Here is a 13,928-nt window from a genome sequence, read left to right as displayed (position 1 = left end):
TTGAAAAACAAACAAGCAAACAGTCTTCTGGAGGGTGGGGGGGAGGCGGCAAAAACACGGCAGAATTGCTCCGATGCACTCTTGTGTTCATTTGTAGAAATTCCCAGGCCTACACATTCAGCTCATGGACTGGATTTTCGACATGATCCCTGTTTTCCTGGCTGATTCAAATCCACAGTCCTCCAGGTGTTTTGGACTTCATCTCCCAGAATTCCTGACTGTTGGTGAAAATGGCTGGGGCTTCTGGGAGCTAGAATCCAAAATAACTTGGAGACCGAAGTTTGAGAACCACTGCTCTAAGGGGATATGTTAACCAGCAGTTTAAGCGGTGTCTCATGAAACAAATGCATAAAGAGAAGGAGGTGGGAGAGAAGAACAAGCCACTCTGAAAGGAGATTAGATGCAGGCTCGGTTTACCCGGATGGAAACTCAAGAAGGCTTCTGTGATGTTAATCATTTTGTAGAAATGTGACAAGCAAGACCTATTGGAATTCTCCCATCTGCACAACCATTAAAGACACACAATTCCTCTCCAGTTTTCACCCTGGCAATGCTAATACAAGACACACTCAATTACTGGATGTAGAATATTTATATTCCTACCCACTTGGGCATCTACCAGCTACCATTTCCAGGTATTTTGCTCTTTTAAAATATATCTTTTACTTGAGGCATCTCCAAACGACTGAGATATACCTCTTATTTGAAGCATCTCTGAATGGGACTGAAAAATACTCCAAATTCAGTGTTTCTCAAACTCTGCTCCTCCAGGTATTTTGTACTTCAGCTCCCAGAAATCCCAGCCAGCTTACCAGATGTTAGGAATTGTGAGAGCTGAAGTTCAAAACATCTGGAGGAACACAGTTTGAGAAACTCTGCCCTAATTGAAAATGTGGGATCAGTGGTCGTGGCTTTATTGGAAGGTGTGTTTCACAGCATGTCTTTTGGAAACTAAATATTTTGGAAAGGCATGACCTTTTAGAGATCATAACCTTTTGGAAAACCAGAGTCTCCATAACCTTTTGGAGAAAAATGACATTCATAACCATTTGAAAATCATAACTTTTAGTAAAAGTATGATTTTCCAAGAAGAGCCAAAAACTCATTTGTGTAAAATCTTCTCTTCAGTGGTATATATCCACTTGTACTATGCAAGGCAACTTGGTTTTCAGTTGTTAGACTGGTAACCTGGTTGTCTCTGATCTTTTAGGATCAGAGATTATACCAATGCACAAAATATAACAGTTCAGAAGTTTTCATTTCAGTGCCCAAAAACATCTACTCTCCCATAAAATATCTTGTTCTATATCATGCTCTCAAGAGATAAAATAAACTTTGTTAAAAGTAACATTCGGTTTACTCACAGCCTTCATGTATTCATCATACAGGTACATAACCTTTCAATCCAGTTACTGATAGGTTTTGAAGTAGGGCATCTTTTTTATCAACAGCACCACGAGTTTGCTCTTAACAGTCCAAAGTTTAATATCTCAAATGGAGTCTGAGCTGTGAGCAATCCCAGATCTGATCATGTTCTAAAATGGAGTTTGAGCATTGAGCAGTGCCAGATCCGATCATGTGGTCTACTGCCCCTCCAACAACCTCAAGAAACATAGAGTAAAGGGAGAGCTGCATGCCAAAACATACATACAGAATGCAATACAGTAAGCAAACAGAATCATATACAAAACAAATGGCTAGGCCAGGCTTGAAGAAGGTTGCTATTTTCAACATAATAAGATGCAATAGTGCTCCATCCCTCCTTCGTTGGGCCTGATTTTTACTTGCACCCATAAGTAGGGATTGTGAACTTGTGGATCCTCCAAATTCTGTTGGCCTTCAATTTATTAGCCATTGGTTATGCTGGTATATTTATGGGAGTAGTTGTGAAACATCCGGAGGGTCATGCATTCTCCACTTCTGGCCTATAGCACACAGGAAGAATCTTAAATGCAAAGCCTGAAATACATATAGATGCATTCCTTGATGTCTGCAAGCATTTAATTTCTCATCTCACCTTACATATTCATCTGCTAATCATCAAATACACAGACATGGAGTTTCACATATGCAAATGCAAGTCAGTGCTGAGACTTCAAGGAACTCATAGTCTTTAGTCTTGAAGCAGCTGGATCTGTTGGCAAATCATTCTTGATAAATAAATGTAAAAAGTAACGAGGGAACAAAATCACGGTTTCCATATTTTTATGGCCTCTTTCCCTCTTAGAGGTCACTTTAAAAGGAGCTTATTGGGTTTCTAGTTTCACAAGATTATCCTTGTTAGTTCTGCTCTTAAGAATTCATGAATAAGAGTTTTGCCTGCCAAGTAGCACTTGACTGGTTTTGGTGTGTTTAACAATGAAGGATTTTATTTTGTGATGCAAGAACAGGAATAACCTCTCAGCAATGGCATTTGCAAGGTTGTGCAATGCATTACACTATTCTTGTGAGATGTAGATACCATCATCTTACATTTCCCTGCAATTTCTGCAGTGGTGGGTGTAAACCCAAGTCACAACGTGTCAGGCTTTACTCTCTCTGCCCCCTTTAAGCTTCAACAAAATCTTGCTACGAACACCAATATCAACTCTTCCCCCGTATTTATTCCACCAGCAACATTACAGAGTTGTATAATATCACATGAGCCCCCAGGTGGGGCAGTGGGTTAATCCGCTGAACTTGCTGACAAGGTTGACGGTTCAAATCCAGGGAGCAGAGTAAGCTCCTGCTGTTAGGCCCAGCTTCTGCCAACTTAGCAGCTTGAAAACATGCAAATGTGAGTAGATCAATAGGGACTGGCTTGATGGGAAGGTAACAGCACTCCATGCAGTCATGCTGGCCATGTGACCTTGGAGGTGTCTATGGACAATGTTGGCTCTGGGTAGTAACATGCAGAAAAGTTATTTCCTATACGCAACCAGCACAGTCCAACTTACAGCACTGAATAAGTTAAAGGATAGCTTCCCGTGAATAAAACAAAACAAAACACTACATCCTTTGCTTTGGTCACTAAAATGTTTCTACAAGTCAGCAATTCTTGTTTATGTACTTATTTATTTATAACTGTTATACTCCACCCTTGATTCAAAAGGGCTCATCTGAAGCATCTTGTCAGTTAAGAGGTATGACTTCCTTTCTTCCTTCAGGTTTACAATCCAAAATTAAGGCATGACACACAAGGAAGGAGGGAGGAGGAGAGAGGAGGAAAAAAGTAAAGTGCCAGCACTTATACTGAGAAATTTAGTAGAAATAATGTAGGGAACTAATAATCAAACATAGGTAAAATCTCTTGTTTGGTTTTAAGGTTCATTCACAACCTTGGGCATTGAAGCACTGAAGGATAAATAATTTCAGGAGGTGTGAAAACAAAACCAGCTTAGGCTAAGCAGATTCCTTGCAATGGGATCTTTGCTTTTAAATACATACCAAAGAGTAATATGATGCACTGGTGCTACCTTGGTAGGAGATAACTAGAATCTTTCCAAACCTACTTTGAGGCTTTCTCGACAGGAGAAGTAAGCCTAACTATTGCATTGATTTAATGCTCATTATGACATTGAATTAATGCTCATTATGACTCAAAAGGGAAGTTGCAGAGCTGTCTGCTCCCCAGAACCTCAGTGCAAGATTAGGCTCTAGAAAAGAGACTTGTTCTTATCGTGTGTTTTCAATACATCTCTGGCAGAGTTTTCATGGCCCAGTAGTGCAGCAGGTTAAACTGCTGAGTTGTTGAACTTGCTGACCGAAAGGTCAGCGGTTTGAATCTGGGGAGCGGAATGAGCTTCCGCTGTTAGCCCCACCTCCCGCCAACCTAGCATTCGAAAACATGCAAATGTGAGCAGATCAATAGGTACCGCCTTGGAGGGAAGGTAATGGCGCTTCAGGCAGTCATGCTAGCCACATGACCTTGGAGATGTCTATGGACAATGGTGGTTCTTCAGCTTAAAAATGGAGATGAGCACAAACCCCCAGAGTTAGACACAACTAGACTTAATGTCGGGGGAAACCTTTACCTTTAATATCACAGAAAACATCAAAAGTGCCATCCCTTTCTCTTTCTTTAAAGTGCATCCATTGTAATAGGTAGGACCTAAATCCTTAAAGATACCAGATCTTGTCTGATCTTGGAAGGTAAGCAGCTCTAGGTACTTGGATGGAAGATCACCAATAAATAGTAGGTGATGTAGATGGTTGTTGTTGTTTCTGTCGTTCAGTCGTTTCCGACTCTTTGTGACCTCATGGACCAGATCACGCCAGAGCTCCCTGTCGGCTGTCACCACCCCCAGCTCTTTCAAGGTCAATCCAGTCAATCCAAGTATACCATCCATCTATCTTGCCTTTGGTCGTCTCCTTTTCCTTTTTCCTTCCATTTTCCCTAGCATAATTATCTTCTCTGAGCTTTCCTTTCTTCTCATGATGTGGCCAAAGTACTTCATCTTGGCCCCTATTATCTTTCCCTCCAATGAGCAGTCGGGCTTTATTTCTTGATGTATGGACTGGTTGGATCTTCTGGCGGCGCAAGGCACTCTCAGAACTTTCCTCCAACACCACAGTTCAAAAGCATCTATCTTCCTTCGCTCAGCCTTCCCTATGGTCCAGCTCTCACGTCCGTAGGTGACTATGGGGAATACCATTGTTTTAACTATGCAGATCTTCGTTGCCAGTGTGATGTCTCTACTCTTCACTATTTTATTGAGATTGGACATTCTCCTCCCAAGAAGTAAGCGTCTCCTGATTTCTTGGTTGCAGTCTGCATCTGCAGTAATCTTTGCACCTAGAAATACAAAGTCTGTCACTGCCTCCATGTTTTCTCCCTCTATTTCCCAGTTGTCAATCATTCTTGTTCCCATAATCTTGGGTTTTTTAAATGTTTAGCTGCAACCCAGCTTTTGCGCTTTCTTCTTTCACCTTGATTAGAAGGCTCCTCAGCTCCTCCTCGCTTTCAGCCATCAAAGTGATATCATCTGCATATCTAAGGTTGTTAATGTTTCTTCCAGCAATTTTTACCCCAGCCTTGCATTCATCAAGCCCTGCACATCGCATGATGTGTTCTGCATGCAAGTTGAATAGGTTGGGTGAGAGTATACAACCCTGCCGTACGCTTTTCCCAATCTTGAACCAGTTTGTTGCTTCATGGTCAGGTCTTACTGTTGCTACTTGGTCCTTATACAGATTCCTCATGAGAGGGACAAGGTGATTTGGTATGCCCATACCACCAAGAACTTGCCACAATGTAAATTGTATTTCATATGAAAGGAAAAAAATCCGTATGAACTTCATGAGGTTAACGTAATTCAACAAGGTAGTTAAAAGCATATGCACACAAATGCTGACATTGCCCATGTGCGTTGGACAGAGCCTATCCTCTTTGCCATAAGATAAATGGACACAAATCTGATATTGGAAATTAGAATATGCTCAAAAGCAGTTACAAAGGGCTCCAGCCTTCCTGGACATCAGCAATTCTTGGACAGCGGCAACAAAATTGAAGGAATAATGGAAAGCGAAACTGCTGAATTGTGATATATGCACAAGTCTAATCCATTAGCAATGGTTTGTAGAGAGGTAGTGGTTTCTTGGCACATTAGATATATTAGCAAGCCGCGTGCTCAAATGGATTTCCCTTGTGCCTATTTTAAGTCATTATTATATTTGATACAATGTACTGCACTAGAGACCAAGATTTCTCCCCTATACATTTATTTAGCTTCTTATTTCCACTTATATCCAAAGCCTGTTTCTCACCTCTTCCCTTTCAACCACTCTTCAGGATTATTCTTAAATGAATACTTATCACCCCTCAAATGTGTTTTGCGGTTTCATTACTTTTCACAATCCCCTTCCCTCCAGTTTGTGTATATATATGTTGTGAATATCTGTTCCAAAATGCAACTGATGAAGCAGATCGAGTCAATGGAAACCTATGCTAGAAATTTCTTCTCACTTAGGGTGCATCTGCATTGTAGAATTAATGCAGTTTGACATTACTTTAACTGCCACAGCTTAATGCTATAGAATCCTAGGAGCTGTAGTTTGGTGAGGCACCGGATCTATTTGGAAGAGAAGGCTAAAGACCTAATGAAACTACATCCCCCAGAATTCCATAGCATTGAGCCATGGCAGTTAAAGTGGTGTCAAACTGCATTAATTCTTCAGTGTAGATGCCCCCATGGTCTCAAATTTTCTATGATATTAGTCAATGGTCAGAAGAACGTTGGTAGGTGGGAGGGCACAGCTTTTGCTTGGGTCAGTTCTCATGCTGGCACCTTGGTTGGTGAGACAGTAAGAAGCAAATATGACCTTGCTGGCAGTTCAGTCCTTTTTGGAGACCCAAGTTGTGAAATGAATACAGTTTGACACCATTTCAACTGTCTGGGTCAGTGCTTTGGAATCATGGGAATTGTAGTTTTACAAGGTCATATGCCTTCTCTACCAAATAGATCTGGTGCGTCATCAAACTACAACTTCCATATTCCATGATAATTAAAGCAGTATGAAACTACATTATTAATATAGTTCTCTTATACTATGGATTGTAAGAGCGATAGATGGACTGGGCTGTGGCATAACTAGTTAGTAGCCAGCTGCATTAAGTCACTACTGACCGAGAGGTCATGAGTTCGAAGCCAGCTCGGGTCAGAGTAAGCTCCCGACCATTAATAGTCTAGCTTGCTGTCGAGCTATGCAGCCTGAAAGACAGTTGCATCTGTCAAGTAGGAAATTTAGGTACCGCTTTATGCGGGGAGGCTAATTTAACTAATTTACAATGCCATAAAACCATAAAACCTTCCAGCAATGTGCAGAAGAATGAGGAAGTACTCCAACAAAGGACCCGATCTCACAAATGGACAGTGGAGCGGCAGCTCCCCTTGTGGCTGGAACCAAGCATATGCTCATGGAGCCAGAAACGCTGGAATGTTACAATTGCCTCTATGTCTGTCTATATATCTTGTATGTCTAAATGGCATTGAATGTTTGCCATGCATATGTGCATTGTAATCCGCCCTGAGTCCCCTTTGAGGTGAGAAGGGTGGAATATAAATACTGTAAATAAATAGATAGATAGATAGATAGATAGATAGATATTTTGCTCATTGGAAAGCGATGGATGTTTTGGTAGTTGCGAAATCAAATATCTTTTCCTCATGGAGAATGATGAGCCACAGTGGTGGTGGCTGTACTGCTGACCTGAGACTTGAAGGTTGATGGTTTGAATCCATGAGATGGGGTGAGCTCCCATCGGTCAGCCCCAGCTTCCCATGCAGGGACATGAGAGAAGCCTCCCACAGGATGGTGACACATCTGGGCATCTCCTGGTCAATAGCCTTGCAGACAGCCAATTCTCTCACACCAGAAGTGGCTTGCAGTATATTCTCAATTCGTTTCTGACACAATAAAAAATGGAGAATGATATTGAGAAGTAGAGTCATGCAAAATAAATGTGGCTGGGTTCATATTTGTGTTTCCGCATTGTCTTGTTTATATGTTTTATAGATAGACTTGATACTCACATAATCAACTATGCCTGCGTGTCATATACATGCATATATGACACAAACTAATGAAGTAAGTGAGGTAATATGTTTATACAGTTGTTACCGTGCAAAACTTAAGTAAAGCTTGCCAACACTATTTTCAAAATGTGCACTCAGAGGTAAATCTGCTTCCTTTGCTAGTATGTAGAAATGTGGCCATATGGACTTACTTTATTATAAAACAGACTTCTACAGCTTGGTATTGTTTCCTGTAATTCCTTGTGAACAAATATGTAAGGTGATAGGCTCCTAGAAATAAATTCTAGAAATGTTCTACAAACTAATACATGGGATTTCAGGAATATTTTGTGAACTCTCGTTCCAAATTTCAATCTGTTGAACCTAGGTGAATATGGCTGGACACTTACATATTTTTATCTTTTTTTCCTAGGTGTTGAAAACATTCAAGGTTTGGAAGTTTGAATGGAAAAAGCATGAAGAGCTTGAAAGCAAAGTTCAGGAAAAGTGATGTAAGTATTCAGTGCCTGAATGTATGTTAGTCTCGATTGCAGAAACGTTCCTTCACTCCCAGCTTGATAAAGCAGCCAGTTAATAAACTACAAAGGCGGAAATTGAAACAACTTGTAAAATGTGGGTAGAGAGAATAGTCAGGACTTGAGACTGATTCTGTTCTGGAAGTCCTGTATTTATTTATACCCGACCCCTTCTCTACCCCAAACAGGGGGCCACAAGGCGGCCTACAGTGGTTGCCTACAATTACCTAAATCTTTTTAAAGTGTAACATATTAAATAGAGTTAAAACAGATTTGATGTTAAAAACACACCATCCAAAGCTCATGGTCTGAGTCCATTCCAAGGTCAAATTGCACAAAGTTTCAGTTCAGAATACTGCATTGCCCTTGTTTCCAAAAGCCTGCTCCAAGAGCCAGGCTTTGACTCTTTTCCTAAAGGCTAATAGGGAGGGGGCTGCTCTGATGTCACTAGGGAGGGAGTTCCACAACCAAGGGGCCACCACTTAGAAGGCCCTGTCTCTCGTTCCCGCCAGCCGCACTTGTGAGGCCGGTGGGACCGAGACCAGGGCCTCCCCAGATGATTTATTTATTACCTCTGAGGATGCTTGCCATAGATGCAGGCGAAACATCAGGAGAAAAATTGCCTCCAGAACATGGCCATATAGCCCGAAAAAACCTACAACAACCCAGATTTATTTATTTGTTTGTTTGTTTGTTTACTATATTTGTATACCCCTCTTCTCAGCCCTCGGGTGACTCAAAATTCAATGCTCAAAAACATCATAAAATAGTTAAAAACAATTAAAACAGTAGCATAATAAACAGTCAATATATAAATCAATAAAACATCTCATTAGCATCTCATGATCTTAGTCTCCATGCTGGTTCGTAGGGGGCAATACATTCGGATAGGTAGCCTAGGCCAGAACCATTTAGGGCTTTATAGGCTAAAGATAGCACTTTGAATTGTTCTTAGTAGCAAACTGATAGCCAGTGCAGCTGACGCAAACGGGGGGGGGGGGGGTATGCTCCCTGAGCACCGCTCCAGTGAGCAACCTGGCTGCCACTCGCTGGACTACTTGGAGCTTGTGAACAGTCTTCAAGGGCAACCCCACGTAGAGCGTGTTGCAGTAATCTATACAGGATGTAACCAGAACATGGACCACTGTGGCCAAGTCAGACTTCCCAAGATACAGGTGCAGCTGGTGCACAAGTTTAACTGTGCAAAAGCTCCCCTGGCCACTGCCAAAACCTGTGGTTCCAGGCTCCGCGATGAATCCAGGATCACTCCCAAGCTTTATGAGCTGCTGTGTGCTTTTGCACACTTTTGTTGTCACTGAATAGGAATTGGTGTTTGTATTCTTTTATTACACTTTTGTATGGATGATGTTTCAATATTGACACAATACAGAAATAATACGAACATTAGTTATATGCAGTAACTACTACAAGAATCCATTATAGAAACATCTCAGAGTAAAACACACACACTCACTCATATATATATAGAGAGAGAGAAAAAGATTGCAATAGAGTGTAAATCTTATATTCCACCCTAAGAATTTCTGTTAAGATAATAAGTGTTTCTATATTTTGCAGTGTTTCTATATTTTGCGCTCTCTCTCTCTCTATATATATATATAGAGAGAGAGAGAGCGCAAAAGACTGCATTAGACTGTAAATCTTATATTCCACCCCTAAGAATTCCTGTTAAGATAATAATCAGTGTTTGTATATTTTGCATTTCACTTCGACCCACATTCTGCCTCTCTCCCAGGATGCATATAAATCTGCCAACAGAAGTAGTCACTGTTTCTGATGAAGTGGTCTGCAGCCCATGAAAGCTTATTCCAGATAACACCTAATACGTTCAGACAGAGCTTTCCAAACATTTCATGTTGGTGACACACTTTTTAGACATGCATCATTTTGTGACACAGTAATTCAATTTTCTAGCAAACCTAAGGTTAAATAGATATCTTATAAGAGATATGGGCACATGCATGGATTGCAATAACAAAATGTATAGGGACATAGCATGTCTTTCCTTTATATTTCAAATAATATTTGATGTATTGTTTGTTTCACATAGACTCAGAGGTTTCTTTTTACATTTGCGCAACACACCTATACGCTGTTGTGGGCACACTATGCTGTTGTGGGCACAGTTTTCCAAACTGTGTGTTGTGGGTCACAACACACAGTTTGGAAAGGTCTGCATTTTATTATTTTCCTGGACTTTGTGTGGACTTGCAAAATTGTGGATAATAGTAAAGCCTATGGAATTGAAATGAAGCGGGACGCAGGCTGATAGAATTTTGCCAGGAAAACTCGCTGTGTATAACGAATACTCTCTTCCAACAACCTAAAAGACGGCTTTATACATGGACCTCACCAGATGGTCAACACCGAAATCAGATTGACTACATCCTTTGCAGCCAAAGGTGGCGGACATCCATCCAGTCGGTGAAAACAAGACCTGGGGCTGACTGTAGCTCAGATCACGAACTTCTTACTGCTCAATTTAGAATAAAACTAAAGAGATCAGGGAAAATACACAGACCAGTTAGATATGATCTCACTAACATTCCTAGCGAATATCCAGTGGAAGTGAAGAACAGATTTGAAGGACTAGATTTAGTAAACAGAATCCCAGAAGAACTATGGACAGAAGTCCGCGACATTGTTCAGGAGGCAGCAACAAAGTACGTCCCAAAGAAAAAGAAAACCAAGAAGGCAAAATGGTTGTCTGCTGAGACACTGGAAGTAGCCCAAGAAAGGAGGAAAGCAAAAGGAAACAGGGATAAGGGGAGATATGCCCAGTTAAATGCGCAATTCCAGAGGTTAGCCAGAAGAGATAAGGAACTATTTTTAAATAAGCAATGCATGGAAGTGGAAGAAGACAACAGAATAGGAAGGACAAGAGACTTCTTCCAGAAAATTAGAAACATTGGAGGTAAATTTCAGGCAAAAATTGGTATGATAAGAAACAAAGATGGCAGGGACCTAACAGAAGCTGAAGTGATCAAGAGAAGGTGGCGAGACTATACAGAAGATCTGTATAGGAAGGATAATAATATTGAGGATAGTTTTGACGGTGTGGTGAATGAATTAGAACCAGACATCCTGAGGAGTGAGGTGGAATGGGCCTTAAGAAGCATTGCTAACAACAAGGCAGCAGGAGACGACGGGATCCCAGCTGAACTGTTTAAAATCTTAAAAGATGATGCTGTCAAGGTGATGCATGCCATTTGCCAGCAAATATGGAAAACCCAAGAATGGCCATCAGACTGGAAAAAATCAACTTATATCCCCATACCAAAAAAGGGAAATGCGAAAGAGTGCTCAAACTTCCGTACAGTGGCCCTTATTTCTCATGCCAGTAAGGTAATGCTCAAGATCCTTCAAGGAAGAATCCAGCAATACATGGAGCGAGAGATGCCAGATGTTCAAGCTGGGTTCAGAAAAGGCAGAGGAACGAGAGACCAGATTGCCAATATCCGCTGGATAATGGAGAAAGGCAGGGAGTTTCAGAAAAACATCTACTTCTGCTTCATTGACTATTCTAAAGCCTTTGACTGTGTGGATCATAATAAATTGTGGCAAGTTCTTAGTGGGATGGGCATCCCAAGCCACCTTGTCTCTCTCCTGAGGAATCTGTACAAGGACCAAGTAGCAACAGTCAGAACTGACCACGGAACAACAGACTGGTTCAAGATTGGGAAAGGCGTACGGCAAGGCTGCATCCTCTCACCCAACCTTTTTAACTTGTATGCAGAACACATCATGCGATGTGCGGGGCTTGATGAATGCAAGGCTGGGGTGAAAATTGCTGGAAGGAACATTAACAACCTCAGATATGCAGATGACACCACCCTGATGGCTGAAAGTGAGGAGGAGCTGAGGAGCCTTCTAATCAAGGTGAAAGAAGAAAGCGCAAAAGCCGGGTTGCAGCTAAACGTAAAAAAAACCCAAGATTATGGCAACAAGAATGATTGACAACTGGAAAATAGAAGGAGAAACCGTGGAGGCCGTGACAGACTTTGTATTTCTAGGGGCAAAGATTACTGCAGATGCAGACTGTAGCCAGGAAATCAGAAGACGCTTACTTCTTGGGAGGAGAGCAATGTCCAGTCTCGATAAAATAGTGAAGAGTAGAGACATCAGACTGACAACAAAGATCCGCCTAGTCAAAGCCATGGTATTCCCTGTAGTCACCTACGGATGTGAGAGCTGGACCTTAGGGAAGGCTGAGCGAAGGAAGATCGATGCTTTTGAGCTGTGGTGTTGGAGGAAAGTGCTGAGAGTGCCTTGGACTGCGAGAAGATCCAACCAGTCCATCCTCCAGGAAATAAAGCCCGACTGCTCACTGGAGGGAAAGATACTAGAGACAAAGTTGAAGTACTTTGGCCACATCATGAGGAGACAGGAAAGCCTAGAGAAGACAATTATGCTGGGGAAAGTGGAAGGCAAAAGGAAGAGGGGCCGACCAAGGGCAAGATGGATGGATGGCATCCTTGAAGTGACTGGACTGACCTTGAGGGAGCTGGGGGTGGTAACGGCCGACAGGGAGCTCTGGCGTGGGCTGGTCCATGAGGTCACGAAGAGTCGGAGACGACTGAACGAATGAACAACAACAACATGGAATTGAAGGTGTTCTGGCCCAAGAAAACCATAGTGGAGGACATAGAAAATGCTTGGAGATACTTGTATTGTATTCATTTGGGGGTAATGGTGAACCATTCTGAAACTAAAGATTTCTGTCCCAAGAATATCATAGTGCATGCTTTTTTTGTGTCAGGAGCAACTTGAATAACTGCAAGTCGCTTCTGGTGTGAGAGAATTGGCCCTCTGCAAGGATGTTGCCTAGGAGACGCCCAGATGTTTGATGTTTTACCATCTTTGTGGGAGGCTTCTCACATGTCCCTGCATGAGGAGCTGGAGCTGACAGAGGGAGCTCATCCGCGCTCTCCCCGGATTCAAATGTCCAGTCCTACTAGCACAAGGGTTTAAACCACTGTGCCACTGGAAGCTCCTAGTGTCGTGCTAGAGGAGCTAGAAAATGCCTGGAGATTGCATCTTTTTCAGATATGGATAAATGACACCATAGATCTGGGACATTTACTACAGCCTTTCCAATGTTAGACTTTTTCTTTTGTAATGCTGCTGACTTGCAGGGTTTTTCCATCTCATTGCAAGCTGTTTCTGACAATCAGCCATCTTTATTGTAGGGTGAGGATAGCACCAGAGATTATCTTTCTCTCTCCCTCCCTCTCTTTCATATCTGAATATCTCAGCTTATGGTCTGAGGAGTTCCCAGCTCTGCTTATCTCGGACTCTCCCTGCAGATGGCTGGACTCAGGGGGACTGGGGAGTGTGTCCAGACCCACAAGGGCGGGACAGTGCGTTGCGACCAGCAGATGTTCCTGAGAGTATCCCCAGGGGATATTAAGTCATTCAGTGAATAATGTGTGGGATATAATCAAGGAAGGGCTGCCTGAACTCAGCTTAGTCATAATATTCATTGAGGTGGCTATGATTTAATTTGCGGTGCCTCAGCAATGCATTAGTTCCCTGCTTGTAAAATGGAAATGATGACCTTGTACTCTTTGAGTAACTGCAAGGGTTGTGAAGTAATCAGCATTCCAGAAATATTATTGACCTAGCCGTCCCCTGCCATGCGTTGCTGTGGCCCAGTTTGTGTATATGTGTTTTGTGTGTGTATATATTTGTGTTTATGTGCATATATGTATGGTTTTTGTGCATGCATTATAATGTATTTTTTTATTTTTTAGCTTTTTAAGTTTCTTCTACTGTGTTTTTCAGTGTTTTTATGAGTGGTGGTCACTTGTTGGCCTGATAGGTGTATTGTGTCCAAATTTGGTGTCAATTCGTCCAGTGGTTTTTGAGTTCTGTTAAT

The 13,928-nt window shown here is 41.9% G+C and overlaps 1 protein-coding gene across 3 annotated transcripts in view; it reads left to right on the top strand.

Annotated features, from left to right (window-relative positions):
* RAI14 (retinoic acid induced 14) overlaps positions 1 to 13,928 on the top strand; it is a 167,279-nt gene that overhangs the window by 18,625 nt on the left and 134,726 nt on the right. For all 3 annotated transcript variants that reach the window (XM_060761372.2, XM_060761371.2, XM_060761370.2), the window contains exon 2: positions 7,927 to 8,005. In XM_060761372.2, coding sequence (XP_060617355.2) covers positions 7,970 to 8,005 — 36 coding nt within the window. In that variant the 5' untranslated portion in view covers positions 7,927 to 7,969. The remainder of the gene's footprint in view (positions 1 to 7,926; positions 8,006 to 13,928) is intronic.

The sequence above is a fragment of the Anolis sagrei genome, chromosome 2, assembly GCF_037176765.1.
Source record: "Anolis sagrei isolate rAnoSag1 chromosome 2, rAnoSag1.mat, whole genome shotgun sequence".
NCBI classification, from domain to species: domain Eukaryota; kingdom Metazoa; phylum Chordata; class Lepidosauria; order Squamata; family Dactyloidae; genus Anolis; species Anolis sagrei.
The sequence above is the reverse complement of the archived record's forward strand: the minus strand, read 5'-3'. Positions and strand labels throughout refer to the sequence as shown.